We start from the raw sequence: 26,249 nt of genomic DNA on the forward strand, positions 1-26,249 counted from the left end.
TAATATATCTTTCATTGTACAGAAGTTTTTAATTTTCAAAAGTCCAATTTTAAAGACATTAGATTTTTAAAACTTTGATATATAGCACACATTTAAGGCGATGCTAATAACAAAGTCACTTCTAGGGCAGCCCGGGTGGCTCAGGAGGCTCAGCGGTTTAGTGCCGCCTTTGGCCTGATTGATCCTGGAGACCCGGGATTGAGTCCCACATGTCAGGCTCCCTGCAAGGAGTCTGCTTCTCCCTCTGCCTGTCTCTGCCTGTCTCTGCCTCTCTCACTCTGTGTGTCTCTCATGAATAAATAAATAAAATATTAAAAAAAAAGTCACTTCTACTTTCTGATACCGAGTACTCAGTTTTCTTTTTATTGATGAAGACGGTGAGCCCAAAGTTATGCAACTATGACAAGACAGAGATGGCAAAGGAATTCTTAGGCTTGAACTACTGCTACCGCCTGACTGCCTACACAGTTGCTAATCTGTTATGTATTCATTTAATTAAATTAATATATGCATTTAATTAAAAAGCAAAATATAGGTGGCACCTAGGTGGCTCAGTGGTTGAGTGTCTGCCTTTGGCTCAGGTCATGATCCCAGGACCCAGAGTCTGGCACTGGGCTCCCCACAGGGAGCCTGCTTCTCCCTCTCTCCATGTCTCTAATGAATAAATAAAATATTTTAAAAAATAAAATAAATAAAATAAAATATTTAAAATTTCACATATACTTTGAGTTACATTTTTGGAAACCTATTTCTATTGATATAAATAAGGACATAGGTATATACATGATTACTGTAGCATTGTCTAAAAGAGGAGAATGTGGGGATCCCTGGGTGGCGCAGCGGTTTGGCGCCTGCCTTTGGCCCAGGGCGCGATCCTGGAGACCCGGGATCGAATCCCACATCAGGTTCCCTGCATGGAGCCTGCTTCTCCCTCTGCCTGTGTCTCTGCCTCTCTCTCTCTGTGTGTGTGACTATCATAAAAAAAATAAATAAATAAAAATAAAAAAATAAAAGAGGAGAATGTGGACAAGAAGAGATCTGACTTGCCTATACAAACACAAATGGGACATTTACAAACCTGAAAACCTAAATATGGTGAGAATGAGAAGTGGTGCTAAAGATAGGGATATTAGTCAATAATCACCTAACCAAACAAGAAAAGTGACAACCAAGTACCATCAGTACAGATGACTGACTAAATAAATAAAGGGTCTCTGTGATACAGCATCTTTTAGTCCTTCATTATGGCTGACTCATGTCCAATCACCTTGAAGAAAAGTCTAGTAGCTGAGAAGTCCTACCCTCAAAACTATAGCTCCTAATCAGCTCTTAAATGCTGAATTATTTAATATAAACTGACAACCAACTCATGGTTAAATAGGGTTAATTATGTACTCATCCCACAAAACTGGAAGACTAAAAGCTAAGAACAATGGCTGCCAAAAACTAGAGTGCAGCAAGTTTTAGCTCAACAGAGAATTATCAATAAAGAAATTATTATAAAGACCAAAACAGAAGTTCTGTCACTGAAAAAATAACTGGAATGAAAAATTCACTAAGAGATTTTAACATCAAATGATACAAGCAGAAAAAAGCTGCAAACCTGAAAACACAACTGAAATTAAATAGTCTGAAGAGCAGAAAGTAAACAAAAATAAAAACTCAATAGAGCCTAACAGTCCTGTGGGATACCATCAAATTGATTAATATATGCATAATGGGAGCCTCAAATAAGAAGAAATGAGCAGAAAGAGTATTTGATAAAATAATGGTCACAAACTTTCTAAATCTGATGAAAGACATGAATCTATGTATCTGAGAAAGTCAACAAACTCCAAGAAGGATATAAGTATGAGATTCACACTGATATATTACATTCAAACTGTTGAAAACCAAAGCTGAGAGAATCTTTAAGATTTCATTTTATTTGAGACAGAGAATGGGCAGTGCAGGGCAGGGGCAGAGAGAGAGAGAGAGAAAGAGAAGCAGACTCCCTGCTGAGCAGGAAGACCGATATGGGGCTCAATTATAGGATATGGAGATCATGACCTGAGCTGAAAGGCAGACACTTAACCAACTGAGAGCCACCCAGCATCCCAACAAGAGAAGATCTTGAAAACGAGAGAAGCAACTTATCATGATCAAGAGATCCTCAGTAAGATTATCAGCCAACTTCTCAGCAGAAACCACAGAGGCATGACATATTTAAAGTGCTGGGGCGGGGGTGGGGGGAGGCAGGGGAACCTGTGAACCAAGAATTTTGTATCTAGCAAACATATCCTTCAAAAATGAAGGCAAAATGAAGACATACCCAGATGAACAAAAGCTGAGGGAGTTTGCTGTTAGTAAGTCCTTGAGGCTGAAATGAAATGATACCAGACAGTAACTTGGAAACCAAGAAATAAAATCTCTGGTAAAGATAACTACATAGCTAAATATAAAAACCGATATTAATGTTTTTTTGGCTTATAACTTCTCTGCTCATTTCCTACATGATTTAAAAGGCAAACGCATAATCGATAATTCTAAATCTGTATTAATGGGAACACAATGTATAAAGATGCAATTTGCATATTTGCAAAATCTACAAAAACAAGAGGTACAAAGCTGTATAGGAGCAAGGATTTTGAAGCTACTGAAGCTAAGTTGGTAAACATTTCAAACCAGACTATTAAAAATTTAATTGTAATTCTTAAGGTAACCACTAAGAAAATATTTTAAAAATATATACAAGGGAGGGAATGTCTGGGTGTCTCAGCGGTTGGGCATCTGTCTTCAGTTCAGGGAATGGTCCCAGAGTCCCAGGATCAAGTCCTAAATCGGGCTCCCCTCCAGGAGCCTGCTTCCCCCTCTGCCTGTGTCTCTGCCTCTCTGTCTTTCATGAATAAATAAATAAAATCTTAAATACACACACACACACACACACACACACACACACAAGAAATGAGAAGGGCATTAAAATGGTACACTCAAAAAAAAAACCCCACACAATTAAAAAAAAAGCAGTAATGAAGACAAGGAACAAAAAAAAGTGTTAAAATACACACACACACACAAACCCAAAAGATTCCTTATCACCAATTACTTCAACTATAAATGGATTAAATTTTCTAATCAAAAGACAAGAGAGATGGCAGAATGGAGATGTATGTGATCCAACTAAATGCTTACTTCAGATTCAAAGATCCACACAGGTTGAAAATCAAAGGACAGAAAAAGATACTCCATGCAAATAGTAACCAAAAGAGAAAGAACGAGGTGGCTATATTAACATCAGACAAAACAGACTACATCAAAAACTGATAAAAGAGATAAAGAACATTATATATTGATAAAGGGGTCAATTTATTAAGATCATAAAAATTATAAACATAATACACATCAAACAGAGCTCCTAAATACATGAAGCAAATACTGACAGAATGGAGTACACAGTTCTACAGTAATAGCTGGAGATTTAATAGCCCACTTTCAAAAATGGATAGACCATCCAGACAGAAGACCATTAAGGCAGGAGAGGATTTGAACAACACTATAAATCACCTAAACATAAGAGAAATATATGGAACATGACACCCAACAACAGATGAATACATATTCTTAAGAATACATGGAAATATCCCTTTAAGAAACTTCCCAATAAAGAAAAATTCAGGACGACATGGTTTCACTGTTGAGTTCTACCAAACATTTAAAGGAAAAACACTCTTCCAAAAAGTAGAAAAGGAGAAAACACTTCACAAGTCATTCATTTGCCCTTACAGCAAAGACACCACAAGAAAACTCCATACAATATTTTTTATGAATATAGATGCAAAAGTCATAAAGAAGCCTTTCTGCCCCTGGATGCCGCCGAGTAAGCATCGTTAGTCTCCCCTCCCACCGTCGTCAGGTCTAAGAGTCTCCCAAAGAGCCTGAGCAGCTGCAGAAGCTCTTCATTGGAGGTTTGAGCTTTGAAACAACTGATGAGAGTCTGAAGAGCCATTCTGAGCAATGGGGAACACTTACGAACTGTGTGGTAATGAGAGATCCAAACACCAAGCGCTCCAGAGGCTTTGGGTTTGTCACGTATGCCACCATGGAGGAGGTGGATGCAGCCATGAATGCAAGGCCACACACGGTGGATGGAAGAGTTATGGAACCGAAGAGGGCTGTCTCAAGAGAAGACTCTCAAAGACCTGGTGCCCACTGAACTGTGAAAAAGATTTTTGTTGGTGACACTGAAGAACATCACCTAAGAGGTTATTTTGAACAGTATGGGAAAATTGAAGTGATTGAGATCATAATTGACTGAGGCACTGGCAAAAGAGGTTTTGCTTTTGTGATATTTGATGACCATGATTCTGTAGACAAGATTGTTATTCAAAAATACCATACTGTGTTGGGCAGCCCCAGTGGCTCAGTGGTTTAGGGCCACCTTCAGGCCTGGGTATGATCCTGGAGACCCGGGATCAGTCCCACGTCGGGCTCCCTGCTTGGAGCCTGCTTCTCCCTTTGCCTGTGTCTCTGCCCCCGCGCCCCGCCTCCCATGCCTCTCATGAATAAATAAATAAAATCTTAAAAAAAAAAAAACCATACTGTGAATGGCCACAACTGTGAAGTAAGGAAAGTCCTATAGAAGCAAGAGATGGCTAGTGCTTCATCCAGCCAGAGGCCGAAGTGGTTCTGGAAACTTTGGTGGTGGTCGTGGAGGTGGTTTTGGTAGGAATGACAACTTTGGTCGTGGAGGGAACTTCAGTGGTTGAGGTAGCTTTGGTGGCAGTCGAGGTGGTGGTGGATATGGTGGCAGTGGGGATGGCTATAACGGATTTGGTAATGATGGAAGCAACTTTGGAGGTGGTGGAAGCTATAATGATTTTGGCAATTACAACAATCAATCCTCAATTTTGGACCCATGAAAGGAGGAAATTTTGGAGGCAGAAGCTCTGGCCCCTATGGTGGTGGAGGCCAATACTTTGCCAAACCACGAAACCAAGGTGGCTATGGCAGTGACAGAACGTTTTAATTACTGCCAGGAAACAAAGCTTAGCAGGAGAGGAAAGCCAGAGAAGTGACAGGGAAGCTACAGGTTACAACAAATTTGTGAACTCAGCCAAGCACAGTGGTGGCAGGGCCTAGCTGCTACAAAGAAGACATGTTTTAGATAATACTCATGTGTATGAGCAAAACACTTGAGGACTGTATTTGTGACTAATTGTATAACAGGTTATTTTAGTTTCTGTTCTGTGGAAAGTGTAAAGCATTACAACAAAGGGTTTTAATGTAGTTTTTTTTCTTTTTTTCACCCATGATGTTGATTGCTAAATGTAATAGTCTGATCATGACGCTGAATGTGTCAAATGTGTCAAAAAAAAAAAAAAGTCATCAAGAAAACATTAGCTAACTGAATCCAACAGCACAGTAAAAAGATTATACACCAAGTGCAATTTATCTATGAAATGGAAGTATCCCTCAACTTTAGAGAATCAGTCAACATAATACATATTAATAGAACAAAGTTTAAAAAAAAAAACCCACAATCATCTCAGTTGATGTAGAAAAAAGCATTAGACAAATTCCAATACCTTTCCATGATAAAAATACTCAAACTAGAAATAACAGAGAATATATGATAAAGAACAATTATGAAAAACCCAAACCTTACATCATACTCAATAATGAAACACTAAAAGCTTTCTCACTAGTATTAGGAATAAGACAACAATAACCACTGTTATTCAACATTGTACTAGAAATTCTAGCCAGAACAATTAAGAAAAAGAAATAAAAGTATCCAAATTGGAAAGCAAGTAAGACTTTATTTGTAGATGTCAAGATCATATATATAGAAAATACCAAAGAATACACACACACTCTCGCAATTAGAGTTAATAAAAGAATTCATCACAGTTTCAAGAGCGCAAGATCAACAAACACAAATCAGTTGTGTTCTATACCCCAACAATTAACAAACTGGAAAGGAAATTAAGAAAACAATTCCACTTTGCGAAAGCATCAAAAAGAATAAAATACACTGTAATAAATTTAGCCAAGGAAGTGAAAGACTTATATGCTGGAAACTAGAAAACACTGTTGAAAAATTTAATAAAATATTTAAAAACATCTTGTGTTCATGGATCAGAAAACTTAATATAGTTAGTTAGATGGCAATACTACCTAAAGTGACTTACAGATTCAATGTATAAATATATTTTATTCTATCTACAGATATAATCAAAATTCAATCAGCCTTATGTAGAAATGGAAAACTGATTCTCAAATTCTTATGGAATTACAAGGGTCTCAAATAACCAAAACAATATTGAAAAAGAAGGACAATATTGGAGAACTCACACCCAATTTGAAAACATATTACAAAAAGCTACAAAATCAAAACAGTGTGGTACATATCTGCTAGGGACAGATACGCAGACCAAAAGCATAGTACCAAGAGTCCAGAAATAAACCCATACATCTATCCTTAAATGATTTTTGACAGGAATACTAAGACCATTCAATACAGAAAGAACAGTCTCTTCAACAAATGATGCTGAGTAACTGGCTATCCCCATACAACTGAATGAAGTTGGGTTCCACAGCTCACAGCTATACAAAAGTTTACTCAAAATGAAACAACAACCTAAATGTAAGAGACAAGCCTGTAGAAGTTTTAGAAGAAAATTTGGGGACAAATCTGCATGACCTTGGGTTTTGGCAAAAAAAATTCTTAGATATAATACCAAAAAAAGTATAAGCAACAAGAAAAAACAAGTAAACTGAACTTCATCAACATTAAAAATTTTACACATCACAGGGCATCAAGGAAGTTAAAAGACAGCCCATAGAATGTGAGACAGTATTTGCAAATCATGTATCTGAGAAAGGCTTACAGAATATATAAAGAACTCTTTCTTATAACTCAAAAATGAATTTAAAAAATTTAAGATGTGCAAAAGACCTGAACAGACATTTGTACAAAAACATGATGGAACAGACATTTCTTCAAAGATAGATAAATGGTCAACATGCACATGACAAGATGCTCAACATCATTAGTCACTAGGAAAATGCAAATAAAAAATAAAATGAAATAAAAATAAAAACAAGCGTTGGCAAGATTTTGGAGAAACTGAAACTCTTACACACTGTTGGTGGGAATGTAAAATGGTTCAGCCACTGTGGAAAATGCTTGGTGGTTCCTCAAAAAGTTAAACAGAATTACCATGACTTAGCTATTCTACTTGTACGCATACGTCCAAAAGAAATGAAAATATATACTCAAAACTTATACACAAGTTATATACACAAGTTATAAAGCAGGACTATACGATAGCTAAAAGGTGGAAATAGATCGAATGTCTATCAAGAAATAAATGGATAAACAAATTGTGATATATCTACAAACAAAATATTATGTAGTCACAAAAAGGAATAAAGTACTGGTATGTGCAACATCATGAACCTTGAAAAATTATGCTAAGTGAAAGCCAAATACAAAAGGCCTCATTATTTTAGGATTCCATTTACATGAAATACCTTGATCAGATAAAACTAGAGAGAAAAAGCAGTTAGTATTTGGCAAAGCCTGGGATAAGGGGAAAATGGGGAGTTGTGTAATAGGTATCAGTTTTGTAGAACTGAAGAGTACTGGAGAATGGTTGCACAGAAATGTGAATGTACTTAACATTACTGAACTGCACATTTAAAAATGATTAAGATGGTAAATTTTATGCTATATATATATTTTAAGATTTTATTTATTTGCAAGAGCGATAACGAGAGAGAACACGAGCAGGGGTGGGGAGGGGGCAGAGGGAGAGGCAGAAGCAGACTCCCTGCTGAGGAGGGAGACCGACGTGGGGATCGTGGGGCTCGATTCCAGGACCCTGAGATAATGACCTGAGCCAAAGGCAGATGCTTAACTGACTGAACCACCCAGGTGCCCCAGTGTATGTTTTTTTATCACAGTAAAAAAAATTCCTCTCCATAAATCCTAAAAGTCAGTACAATCCTTTATTTTTGCACATGGAGAACTGAGGCCTAGACATGGGGAGCTACTTGCCCCAAATCAGAGCTGGGCAGAAGCAGAGCTGGGAGTAGAATTCACTACTCTTACTCTGTTCTAAGTGCTCTTTCTACTATATCGTCTAGCTCCTCTAGCTCTGAGGCTCAGAAACAGAAACAAAGATGGAGAAAGAGAACTTTAAGCTTAGAAAAAAGCCAAGAACTTAGATGGCATGCAATTAAAGAGTAAATACACTTTACGTGGGAAGAAAAATGGGTAATAAATAATGAGTACAGTGTTCCTTTGAGGTGATGAAAATGTTTAGGAACTTGGTAGATGTAGTGATTATACAACATTGTGTAGGTACAAAAATGCCACTGAATTATACACTTTAAAAATGTTAATTTTGGGATGCCTGGGTGGCTCAGCGGTTGGGCGCCTGCCTTTGGCTCAGGTCGCGATTCTGGGATCCGGAATCGAGTCCTGCATCGGGCTCCCTGTGAGAAGCCTGTTTGTCCCTCTGCCTATGTCTCTGTCTCTCTCTGTCTTCTGGGTCTCTCATGGATACATAAATAAATCTTAAAAAAAAAAAAAAAGTTAATTTTGTGTTCTGTGAATTTCATCTCAATTAAAAAAAAAAAATCTAGCTTTATTTCCATTTCCTGAACCAACTTTTCTAACCAATATCAACTATACTACCCAAAGTCTCTCAATAAACTTTTTAAAACAAACTGTTGTAGGGAACTTGTAGGGCATGCCTGACAGATTACTGACAGTCCACTAACGTATCCAAACTGGCATACAGATATTCACATAACTACTACCACACAATTTTCCTTAATTCATTTAAATACTTCTTAAGTTTCAGGCATAGTGCTAGGGAGCACAATCTAGTAGAAGAAACAGACATATGAATAACAAGCAGCTTGCATAACCAGGATAAAGGTGCTGCCATAAATATAGAGAAGCTGGGTGGGGAAACTAGAATTTGCAGGAGGGAAATAATATGTTGGTTTTTCAATGCGTTAATCTTGAGCATCCAAGAGCACATGCAAATGATTATATCCAGGGGATATAAAACCATGTTTCAAAGATCTGGGATGAATCAGCTCTGTAGTAGTCACTAAAGAAAGTAGTAAGGAATGAATACATACTAAAGAGACAATTTTTAAAAATCAAATTCCTCCACAATAAAAAAATAAATAAACCATGTAATTCATACTACATTTGACCCTTGAACAACATAGGTTTGAACTGTGTGGGTCTACTTATATGCAGATTTAAAAGTATAATATTATAAATGTATTTTCTCATCATTTTATTTTTTCTAGCTTACTTCATTAAAAGAATACAGTATATAATACATACAATATGTAAATATGTGTTAATAGAGTATGTATGTTATCAGTAAGGTTTCCAGTCAACAGTAGGCTACTCAGTAATTCAGTCTGCAGGATTCAAAAGTTATAATCGGAATTTCAACTACATGGAGGGTCAATTCCCCTAACCCCCATGTTACTTGAGGGAAACTGATTCCCCCAGTTTCCTCTTTGAATACAAACAGATACTCTGAGAGACCTGGGATTCCAAAGGCAAACTCCCACTCTTTAAAGCTCTTCTAGGGGGCGCCTGGGTGGTTCAGTGATTAAGAGTCTACCTTCTGCTCAGGATGTGGTCCTGAAGTCCTGGGATCTGAGTCCCACCACTGGCTCCCTGCAGGGAGCCTGCCTCCCTCTCTGCCTATGTCTCTGCCTCTCTCATGAATATATAAATAAAATCTTTTATAAATCAATCTCTATCTACCTATCTCATCTCTTTTTAGGGGAAGGGGAAATACCTTGTCAGGAATTGTTTTAATAGGAACAAGAAATTTCTACATTTGACCTGTTTTCCTGAAAGAAATGATAAGTCTAACTATTTCGGCTTTAATTTCTGATACTATGGCAAATGGATTTATCTAGTAAAAATTGTCACAGTACAATTTGAATTTGATATAATAGTTGCAGCAAATACTGTCCAATACAAGGTGATAAAATAAATGGGGAAACCTTCTCACTAAGCTTCAACCGCGTTTTAACCACTAGAGGGCTACCTTGTCATGATTTCGTGATCCTTTAGCCATTCAATTTCAGAACTGCGAATCAACAGGATTTAAAATAACCAGGTTTACTCTGTAATAACTTTTTATTTTAATATTACCACTAAATAATTATCAAATCACTTTATACACCAGAGGACTTTGTGGGCAGGAAAATGTGCTATCAAGAATTGAAGGGGGCTGTTCCCTCCTTGGTACACAGGGTAACAAAACCAAAACTGATAAAAAATGATGTAAGACGACTCAAGTTCTTTCATATTTCTTGGTCAACTTTTATAATATAGATAGACTTACGTTTTAAGTGTTCCAGATGTCATAAGTTCAGTCACCAAAACAATGCACTTCTTTCCTTTTACTGTGGACTCCCAGGAATCATAGAATCGAACAATATTGGGATGCTGAAGGCCCTTTAACATTTCAGCCTCTTCTTTAAATCTCTGCCTCTCAGACTTTGTTAATTTGCGATCCTAAAATCAAGAACCCAAACAGAAGGTGGTTTAAAAGAACAGAACACCAAGTTACACAGTCAAATTTAAATGTTAAGAGTAACTTATCTTGATGAGCCTGGAGAAATGTATAGAACTGCTGAATCATAACGCAAACCTGAAACTAATATAGCACTGTATGCTAATTATACTTAAATAAAAATAAAATAGTTCAAATAGAAAAAAAACCCACAAAAATAAAATCAAATGCTAAACGTGTACTAAATTGTACATGTTTAAAGGGAAACAGGAACACTGTAACATTAATGTTACTAATAATTTCTTCAGCCTTTCATTCATGAGTGTGGGACAGGCTAAAGCATATTTAAGAAAACTGGATTATAATGTCATGCTTGAGATTATTTCAGTGTCTTTACTGTTAATATGTGCCTCAGATACAGTCTCATTTTGTGGGTGCAGTTAACTTACCACTTCTAAAATATGTCATTTATTTCTAGATATGCAATTTAACAACATGGAACAGGCATATGATTTTGGAGGCAAAAGGATCTAAATATAAGTTCTAGTTCCATCTTTGATTAGAATTTTCTTTCTTACTATATTAAATAATCTACTAGATATGCTTTCATCACATGTTTAAAGCACCTGTCACTTCATAGGTTAATTCACTTCTCTCTGAGATGAACTAGGGAAAAGCACTTAATTTGCTGATCTTCCCTTCACAAGATCCAATATACACAAACTATTCTATATATTAAAATTGAAACTATCTCTGTCATATTAATATTCTGTCAAATCATGCAATACATATTTTTAACAACATATTCCAGGCATACAATAATGTGCCCGTTATACTGTTAAAGAAAACATAGATATAATTAAAAGCCCCCTAGATTGTCCTTTCCATCACTACTTATCCTTGAATAACTACTAGACTAAATTTGGACATATCACTCCCATATGGGTTTTTACACTTTGTGTTAAAATGTTAAAAATTTCATAAAATGTTAGAGTATGTTTTCTTTGAAAGCTTGCTTTTTTCACTCAATATTGTTTGAAGTCACCTGTGATGATATACAAGGAGACACTACAAGATATCTACCATATTACTGTAATTTGGCTTTGTTCATTATCACTGTTACAGTTATTAGCTGATACCTAAATATATCACAATTTAAATCATCTATTAACTAATCTTTAGGCTGATCCCCATTTTTTGCTACTACAATATTGCAGTGGTGTTACAATATTTAATCTCTTTGGATATACATTTAAATGTATCTCTAGTATGCGGGTTCTTAAATTATAACAAAGCTATCATAATCAAAACAGTGTGGTATTGGCATAAGAATAGATATATATACCAAGGAATAGCATTAGAAGTCTAGAAATGAGCCCATACATCACTTATGAATATATATACCTGAGAGCATTCAGTAATCCTTGTGGTTTTTGTCACCAACAACCCTAGATATTTTGACAATACATAGAAGTGGTTATAGATTGTCTCAAAGTATCGTTTACATTAATCATTACTTTGAAATTCAGAGTTATTACATCTTTCAATTGATCTGATTAGTATGTACTAACAATGCATACTATATCACAAATCTGAAAATTTTTAGAACTATTTTAGTTTTCATTATAATCCTATGTATTTTACATATAGACTTAAAAACACTAGTTCTAGCCTTCAAAACAGGCACAAAAAATACTAACATCTATTTAGGATACATGTCTAGAATAACTGAATCGTAAAAAATAACAGGCAACTTCAATTTTCACAGGTATCAACAAACTGCTTTTCAAGGGGACTGTACCAATGTACACTCTCTTAATAGCATTGTATGAAGGTTGCCATTGCTGTACAGGGTCACCAGCAATTGGTATAATCAGATATTAATTTTTATCCATTTAATGGGTATAAACTCATATCCTGTTGTTTAATTTATATTTTTAGAGGCAATAGTAAGAAAAAACTTTTGTTTTCTTTGCAGACTTGAGATTCTTCTTCTGTGAGATGCTCAACCATATCATTTGTTACTTTTCTCCTTTGTAGAAGTTCTCAGTATATTCTGGATACAAATCTTTTATTAATTTTATGTTAGAAACATGTTTTCTCAACTTGTGGTTTGTATCTCCACCTTACTTATGATGTCTTTTGATTTTGATGTTTTTATTTCACTGTACTTCATCTTTTACTCTGTGGTAGGGTGGGCTTTATCTCTTTAGTAATTTTTCCAGACACCGAGACCCTACCTTTTCTTTTCCTTTCTAAGATATAAATCTGTTTTGTTTGCCACACTTGGGAATTTATTCACTGAGGAATTTATTTAGTTGCATTCAAGAAGGATTGGCTGCTTTTCTATATCAACCAATAACCCAATACCATCTGATGAACAAATCCATCCTTTCCATGAAAGTGTGATTTCATTTCTGGATTCTATATTGTCTTCCAATGGTCTGTCTATTCTGCACTAACACCACATTTTCTTAATCATTATAGTTTTAAAATAACTCATTCTTGGTAGAACCACTTCCTGTAACACGTTCTTCAACTTTATTCTCCAAATTATCTTGGTTATTTTTTCCAATAAGATTTTTTTTTAATGTATAATTTATATATATATTTATAATGTAGACATTATTATTTTTGTAATATAGGAATTATAGCATAGACCAACTAAAACTATCAGAATATTATCAAGAATTTTAATTAAATGCATATAATTTGTAATGGTATGGAGACTGTATAGATAATCTGTTCAACAACTTTTTCCCCAAGCAGTATATATTTTAAATTTTTATTGTAAATTTACACCCATTAAAAAAAAACACTATTCTCATCACCCCTCCCCATCTTATACATTATTTTCTCTATTACTTTAATTCTCTCTCATCCTATCACTTAAGACAATATTATAATTGTTATTTAACAGTTTATGCTTACTTAAATATACCCATGTATCTTTTTATTCACCTTTCCATTTTGCTCCTTATTCTCTTATCTGGGGCTAATTTTTCTTCTTTTGTAAAATATATTTTTCTAAATTCTTTCAGTAAATGTTCCATTAGTGGTATAATCCTAGGTTGTTTGAAATGTTTACTTCTAATCAGTCTTGAATGATAGTTTTTAGATGGATGCAGAATTCTAGGCCAGCTTATTTTTCTTTTGGCATTTTTTTTCAGATTTTTAATTGATTTATTCATGAGAGTGAGAGAGAGACAGAGACAGAGACATAGGCAGAGGGAGAAGCAGGCTCCACGCAAGCCTGATGTGGGACTCCCAACACATAGGTTTTGAATGAGACATGAAAACTGGCAGCTCAATTTGCAAAGAACCCCTTTCCAGCCTCCCTCCAATTCCCTGTTTCATGAACATTTAAGATTTCCCAGTACCTTACTTGGAATCTCCTCTCTCCCAGAATCCTGTTCCATCTCCAAATTATCACAAGCTTGACTCTTCTCAAAGTTCCATAAAAGCCCCCTTTTATAGCCCATAGTCACTTCTACTCCCAATCTCAACTAGAGGCTGCAATCAACCATAAGTCATATACCCTGTCAACCGAGACTCAGATCCATAGCAGCAGAGCTATTGTATCCTGGGTTATTCTCCAAAAATGTTCCTGCTCTGGAGAGAACAGACCGTGAAAGGACGAAGTCAAAATATCTAAAACCGGATGACTGAGGAAAGGAGCACTTGTTATTTAGTTTTTAATTACAATGCACTTTCATTTCTTGAATCTCTTTTTGAATCTATATTAAGTCAGTCATACACTATCCCTTCTCCAACACTAACTTGACATTATTAGCCCTTTAACTCTTTTATATTTAACTATTTTATATTTTTAAATAACTTACTTTAAAGGCTCAATTCAATACCACTCTTCTCTGAGTTACTGGGGCTCTAATTTTACCTATTGCTTTGTTTTACCTGTGGTGGTTTGTTTCTTCATGTGATTTATAATACTGAATAAAATGGTTATCTTAAACTTTGATTTGTCTGTTGGAATATCTTCAGTTACAGGTATATTCCTGTAGATGGCCTGGAGTTTGTTTAGGCCTAGTGCCCTAGGAATATTACTAGCCTTGGTCATTAACTCCATGCAATCAGTTCCAATTCCATGCAATCAGTTTAAAATCAAACTGTATGCGATCAGTTCAAAACCATAATCATCTGTGTGAATACAGGTCCTTGTTTATAAACTTCCAGGGTCAACTTTTCTTTCACCTGACCTGAAGAAGCTTGTCTCTTCTTGTCTTAGAAACAGAATTTCTCTTTAGCCTGTATTTTCATTAAAGGTATAGGTCTCCGGGCTCCCTGTATGGAGCCTGCTTCTCCCTCTGCCTGTCTCTGTCTCTCTCTGTCTCTCTGTCTCTCTGTCTCTCTCTCTCTCTCTTTCTCTCTCTCTCTGTGTCTCTCATGAATAAATAAACAAAATCTTTGAGGAAAAAAAAAAAAGGCTCCCTGTATGGAGCCTGCTTCTCCCTCTGCCTGTCTCTCTCTCTCTCTCTCTCTCTCTCTCTCTCTCTGTGTCTCTCATGAATAAACAAACAAAATCTTTGAGGAAAAAAAAAGGTATAGGTCTCTTTAAGGAACAACTTTATTGCATCTCGATTCCACTTACCTGCTTGGGTTTAAGACTTCATCTATCATTAGATGATAAAACCATGCCTCTTAGTTATTAACAAGATTGGTAACTGTCCCAGAAAAGTCCTTGCGTCAGTTCACACTTCTCCCACTCTGGTTTTTTTGTTTCTTCTTAGTTTTTAGACCTTAGAAGGATTATTCTTATATTCTTACAAGGTTCATCATGCTTAAAAAGAAAGGTTTTTATTTTTCTATTAATAAAAATTTTCAAAATATCTGGTGTTTTACAGTGGGAATTGTTTTCAGCGTATTTGGTTTTTCACTTATTGACCTACAATATGGTTTCCCAATATACTTTTTTATTTTTTAAAGATTTTATTTATTCATTCATGAGAGAGAGAGAGAGAGAGAGAGAGAGAGAGAGAGAGGCAGAGACATAAGCAGAGGGAGAAGCAGGCTCCATGCAGGGAGCCCAATGTGGGACTCGATCCCAGGACCCCAAGATCACACCCTGGGCCAAAGGCGCTAAACCACTGAGCCACCCAGGGATCCCACTTTTTTATTTTTTTAAAGATTTATTTACGGAGAGAAGAAGAGAGAGGTTTAAGCATACTCCATGCTGAGTACAGAGCCCAACACAGGGCTCAATCCCAGGACCCTAAGATCACAATCTGAGTCAAAACCAAGAGTCCAACACTTAACTGACTGCACTGAACGTTTGCTTAATTTTAACAAATATTTGGGTACCCTGTATCAGACAACAGGATATGATGAATATCAGAGAAAAAGTTCCTGCTACCATAGACTTTCAAGGATTAAGAGGCAAAGGCATCAATTTTATTATGATAAAGAGGAAAAAACTGGGTACTCTGAGAACATATCACAAAAGACCCAATTCTGTGTATGTGAGTGTGCACAGGCTAGAGTTAACCATGTAAGAAGAGAAGAACCTCTATCAGCAGGATACTCTAAGGATTAAGTGATATCACGGGCATGAAAGTACCCATAGTTCTGGTCATGTAATACTTGAATAGAAGATATAGATTAGGGGCAAGGAGACTCAAAACTCTAATAATAGTGAACTCTGAAACTAAAACGTTTTATTTAAATTTTATTCACCAATAGTTTAAAACTGCTGGAAAATATATCACTTACAGTAGACCACTGTAGCAGAAACTTAGAATGAATATACACTATACAGGATAAGGGAGAATAATGCTTAGGAGTAATAGTTTAAATATAAATTGCATAAATATGATCACTGTTGTACAAATAGAAAGTTAATTTTAAGTCTGAATAATTCTCTGTAAAGGGTTTTCACAAAATCTTTAGTTTAAAATATACACTGAACCTTCAATCAGGCAGTGTTTTCTCTCAACTGATATGTAATTTTAGATCAAAATTGTTACTAGATGTAAAATAGGACATTAACAAAAATCATTCTACTTTGTTACTTAAATTGTATTTAAAATCTAAAGACTCAGGCAGCCCCGGTGCCCCAGCAGTTTAGCGCCGTCTTCAGCCTGGGGTATGATCCTGGAGACCTGGGATCAAGTCCCACGTCGGGCTCCCTGCATGGAACCTGCTTCTCCCTCTGCCTGTCTCTCTGTCATGAATAAATAAATAAAATCTTAAAAAAAAAAAATCTAAAGACTCTTCTATCTACAATTCAGAGTTTTCAATAATGTTTTAAAGCACACAAAGCTTGGTAAATTTTCTGTTGAAATTCATTCAAAGTAATTCACTTATGTCTTTCTCTACTACCACTCTTATTTCAAGCCATCGTGATCTCCTCTGAATCCTATAATAGCCTATGAAGTTGTTTCCCAAATCTAATCTTAACCTTATATAATCTCTTTTCCATTTTGTCCATATACAGCCAAAATGTTTTTAGTGCCAATTTAATCAATTCTGAAGTATGTCTACATAATTTTTAGAAATATCCTTTTTCACATTTTTAATATACCTGAAATTAGAATGTGTCATGCTACTGGAGTTTTAGATCCAATGAAATATTTTACATCATAATCCTGATTAAACTGCTAAATAACTTTCTACAGCTTTTAGGACAAAAGGGAAAATCACTGTGACCTATGAGGTCCCATAATTTATGGTCCTTGCCTACTCTTCAAGCCTAATTTCTTATCACTCTAAACTTTCCCATTCTCAAGCATATTATGCTTCTTCCCATACAGGTCTTTCATACATTGTTTCCTCTATATCTAAGACAGCCTTCGATCAACCTTTTTTGCCTAGTTAATGCCCGGCCATCTTTCAAAGATCAATTTAAGTCATTTCCTCAGGGACACCTCCCCTGACTGTCCCTTACTCTAGGTCATCATACCCCCTACACACACACACACACACACACACACACACACACACACACACACCTTTTACAAACTATGTATATGCCTCTTGTGTAGTACTTAATCAGTAGTCATTTTACATTGAGACTTATTCTAAAAGCAGTGACAAACTGCTTTTTCAGTGTTCTATCTTTAGCATTTGACAATCTCGCATAATGACTTACTCAACAGCCAGGTATTGAATGAATCCATGGAAGTGCTTGCCAAGAAAAAAAAAAGTACACATATATCCTTAATAAGGAGTTAGCATTTCCCCAGGAATAAAATAAATTTCAATGACTTAAAAGAAAGGTAAGAATTGAAATTGGGCCTCTGATTCTCAGTAAGTCTAATATAATGACTGCCGCTGCCATTTTGATTTTTTAAAATAATTTGTAAAAGCTCATTGTAAAAGATGCCAACTACTTATTTATAGCAAAGTACAAAAAAAGGAGGGGGGGACCTCAAACAGGGATTTCTTCCTCACCAAAAAAACTAGAACCAATTTTCCTTGTGAACACAATAAATCTGCCAAATCTTAAAATTCTATCAAAATACTTTTATCTAATTTTGCCTACAAGTCATCTATATTGTAATAGAGGGTATTTTAGATATCTGTAATTTTTTTTCCTCCCTGAAAATTACTGGTGATTTATTTAAAGAGGTCTGAGAAAATCTTTAAAATTGGAAATATAAAATTACATGAATACAGATTATCAACTAGTGGGGGAAAAAACCCAAATAAGTAATCTGGTGTTTCTTTCAATAATTTGTCAACTTGGTCTACCTATAATTAAGTCTTCTATTTTTTAATCTAGGAGCAATTCATAAAATATCTCAGAACGATATTATTTTAGCACCCCTAAATATTTTAAAGACAATAGTAAAATATATCAAAACCAACAAGCACACAGACCAGTAAGAACAGTTAGGGTTTTAAAAATACTTGCCAATTGTTTGCTACTTTATAGCTGGTTGTTTATTCTGTTCTCATTAATTCTCAGAAAAACCTTGTGACTTATTAGGTAATATGACTTTAACAGATAAGCAGATTGAGAAAAAAAATTTAACATATCCCTTAAGTTCACAGGAAAAGCAGAACCAAGAATTAAATGAAGATTTGATTCAAAGCTCATGTTTCATTTATTATACTAGAACAAGTATCTTAGATTTTTTGTGAAGCTTCTAAAACAATGTTCTCATGTTCAACATCAACCATGTTATTTCTATTAACTAGGGATCACTGAAAAGAACTAGTCACTTTTACTAAATTATAATTGAAGGCCAAGTAAGAGGAATATATATTATTTAAATATTACCGTCAATCAAATATTCAGGATGACAATGATAAAATTTTTAAATAATCAAATGAGATTTAGAACAGATGAGCTACTCTACTGCTTTTTAGTAACTTCTCACCACCATTACCAAGCTAGATATTCCTGGGGGCTTGGTACATACACTATCATTCATTACCTTCAGTGTAAACTAGAGCTGATGCAGCTAACCCACTCTATTCATTTCATTCATTTCTTTCCACCTACATAAAATTGTTTGGACAGGCTAAATGAACAAAACCAAGGATCACTGTCACATGACCTCCCATAATATGCATAGTTCCAGGCTGCTGAGGGGTGGAGGTGGTGAGCTGGTCAACAACTAAAACAATTGTCCATCTCAGTACCATTCACTCAGTACTCAGTAGATTATTTGCTGATGCAATTTCTTCTTGGGTAAAAAACACAATGTTAATATTTGGTACAATGGCCTTACAGCAATTTGTACATCATCGTTTGCTGTTTTGTTTTTTTTTTTTTTTAAGATTTATTTCTTTATTTATGATAGACAAAGAGAGAGAGAGAGGCAGAGACACAGGAGGAGAGAGAAGCAGGCTCCATGCCAGGAGCCCAACGTGGGACTCGATCCCAGGACTCCAGGATTGCACCCTGGGCCAAAGGCAGCCGCCAAACCGCTGAGCCACCCAGGAATCCCTTCGTTTGCTTCTTTTAAGAAGCTATTTTATTATTATTTTTAAAGATTTTATTTATTTATTCATGAGAGACACACACAGAGAGTGGCAGAGACACAGGCAGAGGAAGAAGCAGGCTCCACGCAGGGAGCCTGATGTGGGTGGGACTCAATCCCAGGACTCCAGGATCATGCCCTGGGCTAAAGGCAGGCGCTAAACTGCTGAGCCACCCAGGGATCCCCAAGAAGCTATTTTAAACATCCTCTAGAGGCATTTTCTCTTTATCCCCATTTTAACTATTTTCTAAAGAAGCAATCCTATCCCTAACTAACGCTTATTTTATTAGCCCCAGAAGCAAACCTTCTAAACAAACTGCAATGAAAGTGAGATTGGTTTTCATTAATTAATTTTATTTTAATTTTTTAAAAAGATTTTATTTATTCATGAGACACACACAGAGATAGAGGCAGAGACACGGGCAGAGGGAGAAGCAGGCTCCATGCAGGGAGCCTGATGCAGGGCTCAATCCCAGGACTCCAGGATCACGCTCTGGGCCAAAAGGCAGGTGCTAAATTGCTGAGCCACCCAAGGATCCCCTCATTAATTAATTTTATTGGCTAACATCTGTACCCCCAAAATATCTGGTTCTCAAGTCTTATTAGCATTCAAGCTTCTACAGCATTTTATTTTTAGCAATATTCAAAGTTTTACTGCTAAATTAAGACCACAGACATATCAAAATATGGGTGGAGAGAAGTGCCTGGAATTCTGTGATTAAAATATTTTAGGTCAATATTGGAGTCCTCCCTCCTTATCATTTTTTTGCACCACACTGACTTAGCAAAGACCTGGGCATCTACTACATCTTTTAAAGTGACACTTAATTGTGGGTTTTGGGATAAAGAAATAAAAACTTGTCTTTAGGTAGAAAGTAGTTTGAAACTTTCCAGTGCAGCATGGGTTTCAGTTACCATTGAGTAAAGAAGTAATTAAAACAAACAAAAAACCAACTATTCTGTATTTTGAAAGAAAGGAATCATATAAGTAATTAAGTTTGACATATCACTTATAGGTCTACATAGTCTAATAATAATTCCAAGATGATAAAAGTATTTTGTACTTCTAAATACTTCTACACGAAATATTTTGCTTTTTAAAGCTGTATAGGTAACTTGTATTCTTTTCTTGAAAATTTCAGAATAGAGATTGAAGGCCTGGGGAAAGGTGGGAAAATAACTAGAAGGAAAGTAATTCTCATGCAAAAACTCTTAAATGTTATAACAGCAAAAATGACTAACAGGGCCGTTAAGGTGTTTTGAAATACAATATGAAAATTAAACCTGGATTTTAAGTGGCCAAATCTACAGAGTAAATTTCTACTACAAATTTCTTTATGGCCTTCTATCAGGTACCCTTAGAATGGAATTGGGTCTGTCCCATAGAGAAGAGTTTAATTTTACTCAGTAGGTCAATATATGTGATAATTACTGGGGCGAGGGAGGGTAGAAGGATTATTTTTAAAATGAACTGTGTCACCTGCTTCTCCATTGAGTCTGTTTTGTTTTCATAGATTTTATTTATTTATTTGAGAGAGAGCAGAAAACACAAGCAGGAAGTTGGGGGAGTGCGCAGAGGGAGAAGTAGACTCCCTGTGGAGCAGAGGTGGGGGAGGGGGGGCGCTGTGGGGCTCCAGGATCAAGACCTGAGCCAAAGGCAGATGCTTAACCCACTGAGCCACCCAGCCACCCCTCCACAGTCTTTTAAGAACTATTTTGAAAGAGTTGAGTACCAGTTTTGGGGACCAAAGAAGAAAAAAAAGGCGTCATGAAAAGAATAGTAAAAAACAAAACCAAAAAAGCCCTGTTTTTTCTAACTCCCAATCAGACCCTTCTTCCCAATGTGGCTCATTTTTATTTGCATTTCATTTATTTACAAAAAGGTTCTCTGTTTCAAAACAGCAAGAAAAAAAATGATCTACTTAAACAAAAATCAAGAGTGCTTTCTCAAACCAGACTAATTTATATAGTTCTATCCTTAAGCATCCTCCAATTCATCCCCAGTCTGGGCCACAAATATGTAAATCTGGAGTCTAAGAGATTCTCTCCACCCATCTCCTTGTAGGGGGAGGGGGGCAGGCACAAAAGCCAAATAATTCAAACATATCTAGAACCTGGCACAAATAGAAAGCTTTATGTTAATGCTACAAATATAGCAGATACTTATAAATAGCTAAACCACAAAATGAAAGTAAACACATTCAATCCTATTAAAAAATAGCAATTTTCACTAAATGACTTGCAATATCCACTATAATAGCAAAACTCAGAACACTACTTAGCCATCCACATAAATTCAAAAGTTTTTACTGAAATGGATTCGATTCATTTGAATGTGAAGGCAATGAACTGAGAGAGCTAAACCCCAACTGTTACAGGTAGAGCCTTATACAAAAACTTTCTAAAGAAAGCAAAAAGAGTTGAGAAGGGGACAAAGAAGGCATGCTGAATGTGGACAGAAAGATAAAAAAAAATTCTCGTTCATTATAAGGAAATTTTACACTTCAGAGACAAATGATACCCTGCAGTGGCTATGAAAAAATTTCCAAAGTTTTTTGAATGGGGAATGAAGGGTTGCCAAAGGTGAGATCAACAATATATAACTGGGGCATCAGTGGTTTAGCGCCATCTTCGGCCCAGGGCATGATCCTGGAGACCTGGGATCGAGTCCCACGTCAGGCTTCCTGCATGGAGCCTGCTTCTCCCTCTGTCTCTGTCTGTGCCTCTCTCTCTGTGTGTGTCTCTAATGAATAAATAAAAATCTTAAACAACAACAACAACATATAACTGAAAACTCCCCACGGAGTTATTAGCACTGAAACTCAGTAGATCATCCTGTTAAGAATCTGCCAACACAGGAAAGCTACATGCCGTAGCTGCACATTGCAAAGCAAGAATCTCATCAAAGAATTCCCTGAGCTTTATTCCCAAAACTGTCTCATTTAGTCCAAGAGGAAAATCAATAAAATTAAGTCCAGTATATAAGAACACAATGCATTAGCTTTTCAATAGGCATAATCTAAGGAAATAAGACCGAAGTAAAACTTTTAAAAACCTCCTAAAAGAGGGAAGACACAAACACACACACACACACACACACACACACACACACACACACACACACACGAGGATTCTGAGTATATACTCATTCATATTAAATATAAATACTTGTGTATCACTTCTTCTGGGATCCTCTCTGTATCAGCTCAATCTTAACCCCTCCCTTCTTCTCATATCCACTTGGGGGACAGGGAATAAATATTTCCACTTTACAAGGAGACCCAGAAATACAGAAAACAGTAAGATGTGAAGAGTAAAGAAAAAAAAAAAAAACCTAAAAGCCCAATTTGCACAAGTGCACCTGCCTTAATGAAGTTTTATGTTCATGTTCGGTAGGGTGTATTTTAATGTAATGCTTTACTAATTCTGGAATTCAAATTACTACTTACAAAGGTCTAGTGCACAGTTTATGACCCAAGACTCAATATATCTCCAACTCTACAAAGTTTCTTCCATAAATTAGCTCATTATCAATTTCCCAATTTCTCTTTGTCTTCCCAGGCAATAGGCTGAAACTTTTTTAATCCTTATAATTCCATAATTCCATCATTCTTCATATCTCATTTCCACTGCTGCACACTAGTAAAACATACAACTAGTTCATATCAAAACAACTACTAAACTTTTCCTACATCAATCTATCCTTTTAATTGCAGATGTTCTCCAAAACACTAATTTTATCATCCCAACTCCCTTGCTCAAAAATAGTGAGTGTAAAATTAGCCAACTTTGCCTAACGCTAAGAATTTTCTGGGGCATCTGTCAACTAAGTATTCTAGGGGCATTACCGTAAAATCAATCACCAGGGGAAGGACCTCTTACACTCAGTATGTTTGAAAAGTACTCTATTACATTAAAATCCAAATTCAAAAGCCATTCAGATTCATCCTTTTTCCCCCAACACTTTCCAAAATAACCCAACCACATATAGGAAGGATTCCTACATTCTCACACGCCATGTTCATCTCTTCTTTTGTACTCCTATAACTAAAGTAATTGACATGAGTCTTATTTTCCTTGCCTGTAAAATGGAAACATCATCTTTCTTGACTAAGAATTATTTTGAGAATTTAACATACTGCATGCAAGTTTTCAAAACTATGACAATAATTACATAAAGAACATTTTTAAAAGATTTATTTATTGGAAGGAGAGAGAGAGAGAGAGAGAGAGAGAGAGAGAGAGAGAAAGAAAATGAGAACACCTGGTGGGGAGGAACAGAGGGAAAGAATCTTTCAAGCAAACTCCTGCTGAGCACATAGCTCAATCTTGCCACCCATGAGATCACGACCTGAGTCGAAACCAGGAGTCAGATGCTTAACTGACTGAGCCACCCACGCACCCTAAGAACATTATTTTTATGGCGGCTACTCCATTCACAGGGATTTATTATCACATACGAATTCCTGAATATAATTCACATTTGGCCATTTTACACTGCAGTGTAAGAGACTGATGAGAAAGTCATCAGAAGTCATCTCCCATTTCCTTAATTTGGGACTACAGACATATCAGGAATTGGTAAAAGAATTCTATGCTCTTAGACAATTAAATACAAATTTATATACGTATATTCTGACTCAACTAGTTGACCAAAAGATTTCACGAGGAAGTTTATTTTTTTAATTACATTAGCAATCAAATGATAAGCTAAGTGGCAATTTATAAATCCCATGTATTGCTAATTTTGCTAAAAGATTTTGGCTGCAGATAGATTGGCATGTCATAATGTCAGCTAATTTCCTGTCAACTATTTACTCTAAATTCCTTTACTATTTAAAGATAAAATTGCTGCAGTTATAATTTGTAACTGAAAAAGACATTCTTTTAAGACTTACTTATAAAAGAAGACTAACTGCAACAATTTGATTCAGACTACTAAGTAAACACTAATTTGGTTTTAGTTAATTTGCATTTAAATCGAAAGTGTGGGGATCCCTGGGTGGCGCAGCGGTTTGGCGCCTGCCTTTGGCCCAGGGCGAGATCCTGGAGCCTCGGGATCGAATCCCACATCGGGCTCCCGGTGCATGGAGCCTGCTTCTCCCTCTGCCTATGTCTCTGCCTCTCTCTCTTTCTCTCTCTGTGACTATCATAAATAAATAAAAATTAAAAAAAAATAAATCGAAAGTGTGTTTTATAGTTGGGTATAACCTAAAAGCACAAGAATTGTGTATTTTGTTGTCTATTTACATATGTAACATTTCAATAATTAAGTAATATTAAGGGTAATATTGCTTTTTCCTTTAAAACACATCTGACAATGAGATACCACTTTAAATGCATTAGGTTGACTATTAAAAAAAAAAAAAAAAAACAGAGGCACCTGGGTGACTGTCAGTTAAGCCTCTGCCTTTGGCTCAAGTCATAATCCAAGGGTCCTGGGATCCAGCCCAGAATCAGGTTCCCTGCTCAATAGGGAGTCTGCTTCTCCCTTTCCCTCTGGGCTTGCTCTCTCACTCTCTCTTGCTCTCAAATAAGTAAATAAAATCTTTAACAAAACAAAACAATGTTACCAAGGATACAGAGTAATTGGCACCCTTGTGCAATACTGGTAGGAATGTAAAATGATATAACCACTATGGAAAAACAGTATGGCACTTCTCCAAAAAACTAAACACAGAATTACGTATGACCCAGTAGGTCCACTCCTCCCATATATCCAAAAGTATTAAGAGCAGGGACTTTATTCACAACAGCCATGGGTAAAAACAATGCAAATGCCCATCAACAGATGAATGGAAAACAAAACATGGCAAATATGTACAACAGAATTATATTCAGCCTTTAAAAGGAAATTCTGACACATGTTATGACATGGATGAACCATAAGGACATTATACTAAGTAAAATAATCCAAGATGCAAAAGGACAAATACTGTATGATTCCATTTCTATGAGGTACGTAGAATAGACAAATTCAGAGACAAAAAGTAGAAAAGAGGTTACAAGAGGTTGGGGGAAGGGTAGAATGGTAAGTAAATGTTTAATGAGTTTAGATTTTCAGTTTGGGATGAAGAAAAGTTCTGGATATGGATGGTGGTGATGAATGTACGTCACTAAGAGTGTAATTAATATCACTGAAATTATATACACTTACAAAGTGTTACATTTTTGTAAATTAATGTTATGTATATTTTACCACCTAAACAAAAAAGTCTTAAGATTTCTTGATTTTGAGGAACTCTGCTCTTAATGCTTAAGAAAATGAAATGCAAAATTCAGGACAAGGGAGGCCAGGGGATGCCACTGGGGAGAATCACACGGAAAGCTTCAAAGTTATAGATAATGTTCTACTTCCTACATTAGGATATATACTAGATGAATATCTTGAAATAAATATGAGATACTGTATATGATCCTTTTACACTTAAGAGAAAAATGCCTACTAGTCATCTTATCAACTCTCTAAGAAAAAAGATAAGTTACAAATCTCACATTTTCTTATTTTCAAGGCAAGTAATTCTACCTCAATACTGACCTCTTAATAAGTTTAACTAGGAACTAGACTAGTTTTCATTATTATTAAAACCTAAACCAAGTGTCATTTCACCCAATGAATTGGTTTTAACATACCTTTTTAAAAAATCAGTTACGGTATGATCAGTGGGTATGTGGGGAATTTAAATATTTTGAAACTTTAGATGAACTTTTTCAGCATAGAGAAATGTAGAATATATATGTGTGTGTGTGTATATAT

At 35.8% G+C, this 26,249-nt stretch overlaps 1 protein-coding gene across 10 annotated transcripts in view; it reads right to left on the reverse strand.

Annotated features, from left to right (window-relative positions):
• The window catches only part of WNK1 (WNK lysine deficient protein kinase 1), a 147,268-nt gene that overhangs the window by 73,596 nt on the left and 47,423 nt on the right, over positions 1–26,249 (reverse strand). For all 10 annotated transcript variants that reach the window (XM_055315334.1, XM_055315333.1, XM_055315339.1 and 7 more), the window contains exon 2: positions 10,377–10,549. In XM_055315334.1, coding sequence (XP_055171309.1) covers positions 10,377–10,549 — 173 coding nt within the window. The remainder of the gene's footprint in view (positions 1–10,376; positions 10,550–26,249) is intronic.

The sequence above is a fragment of the Nyctereutes procyonoides genome, unplaced genomic scaffold (assembly GCF_905146905.1).
Source record: "Nyctereutes procyonoides isolate TBG_1078 unplaced genomic scaffold, NYPRO_anot_genome, whole genome shotgun sequence".
Taxonomy (NCBI): Eukaryota; Metazoa; Chordata; class Mammalia; order Carnivora; family Canidae; genus Nyctereutes; species Nyctereutes procyonoides.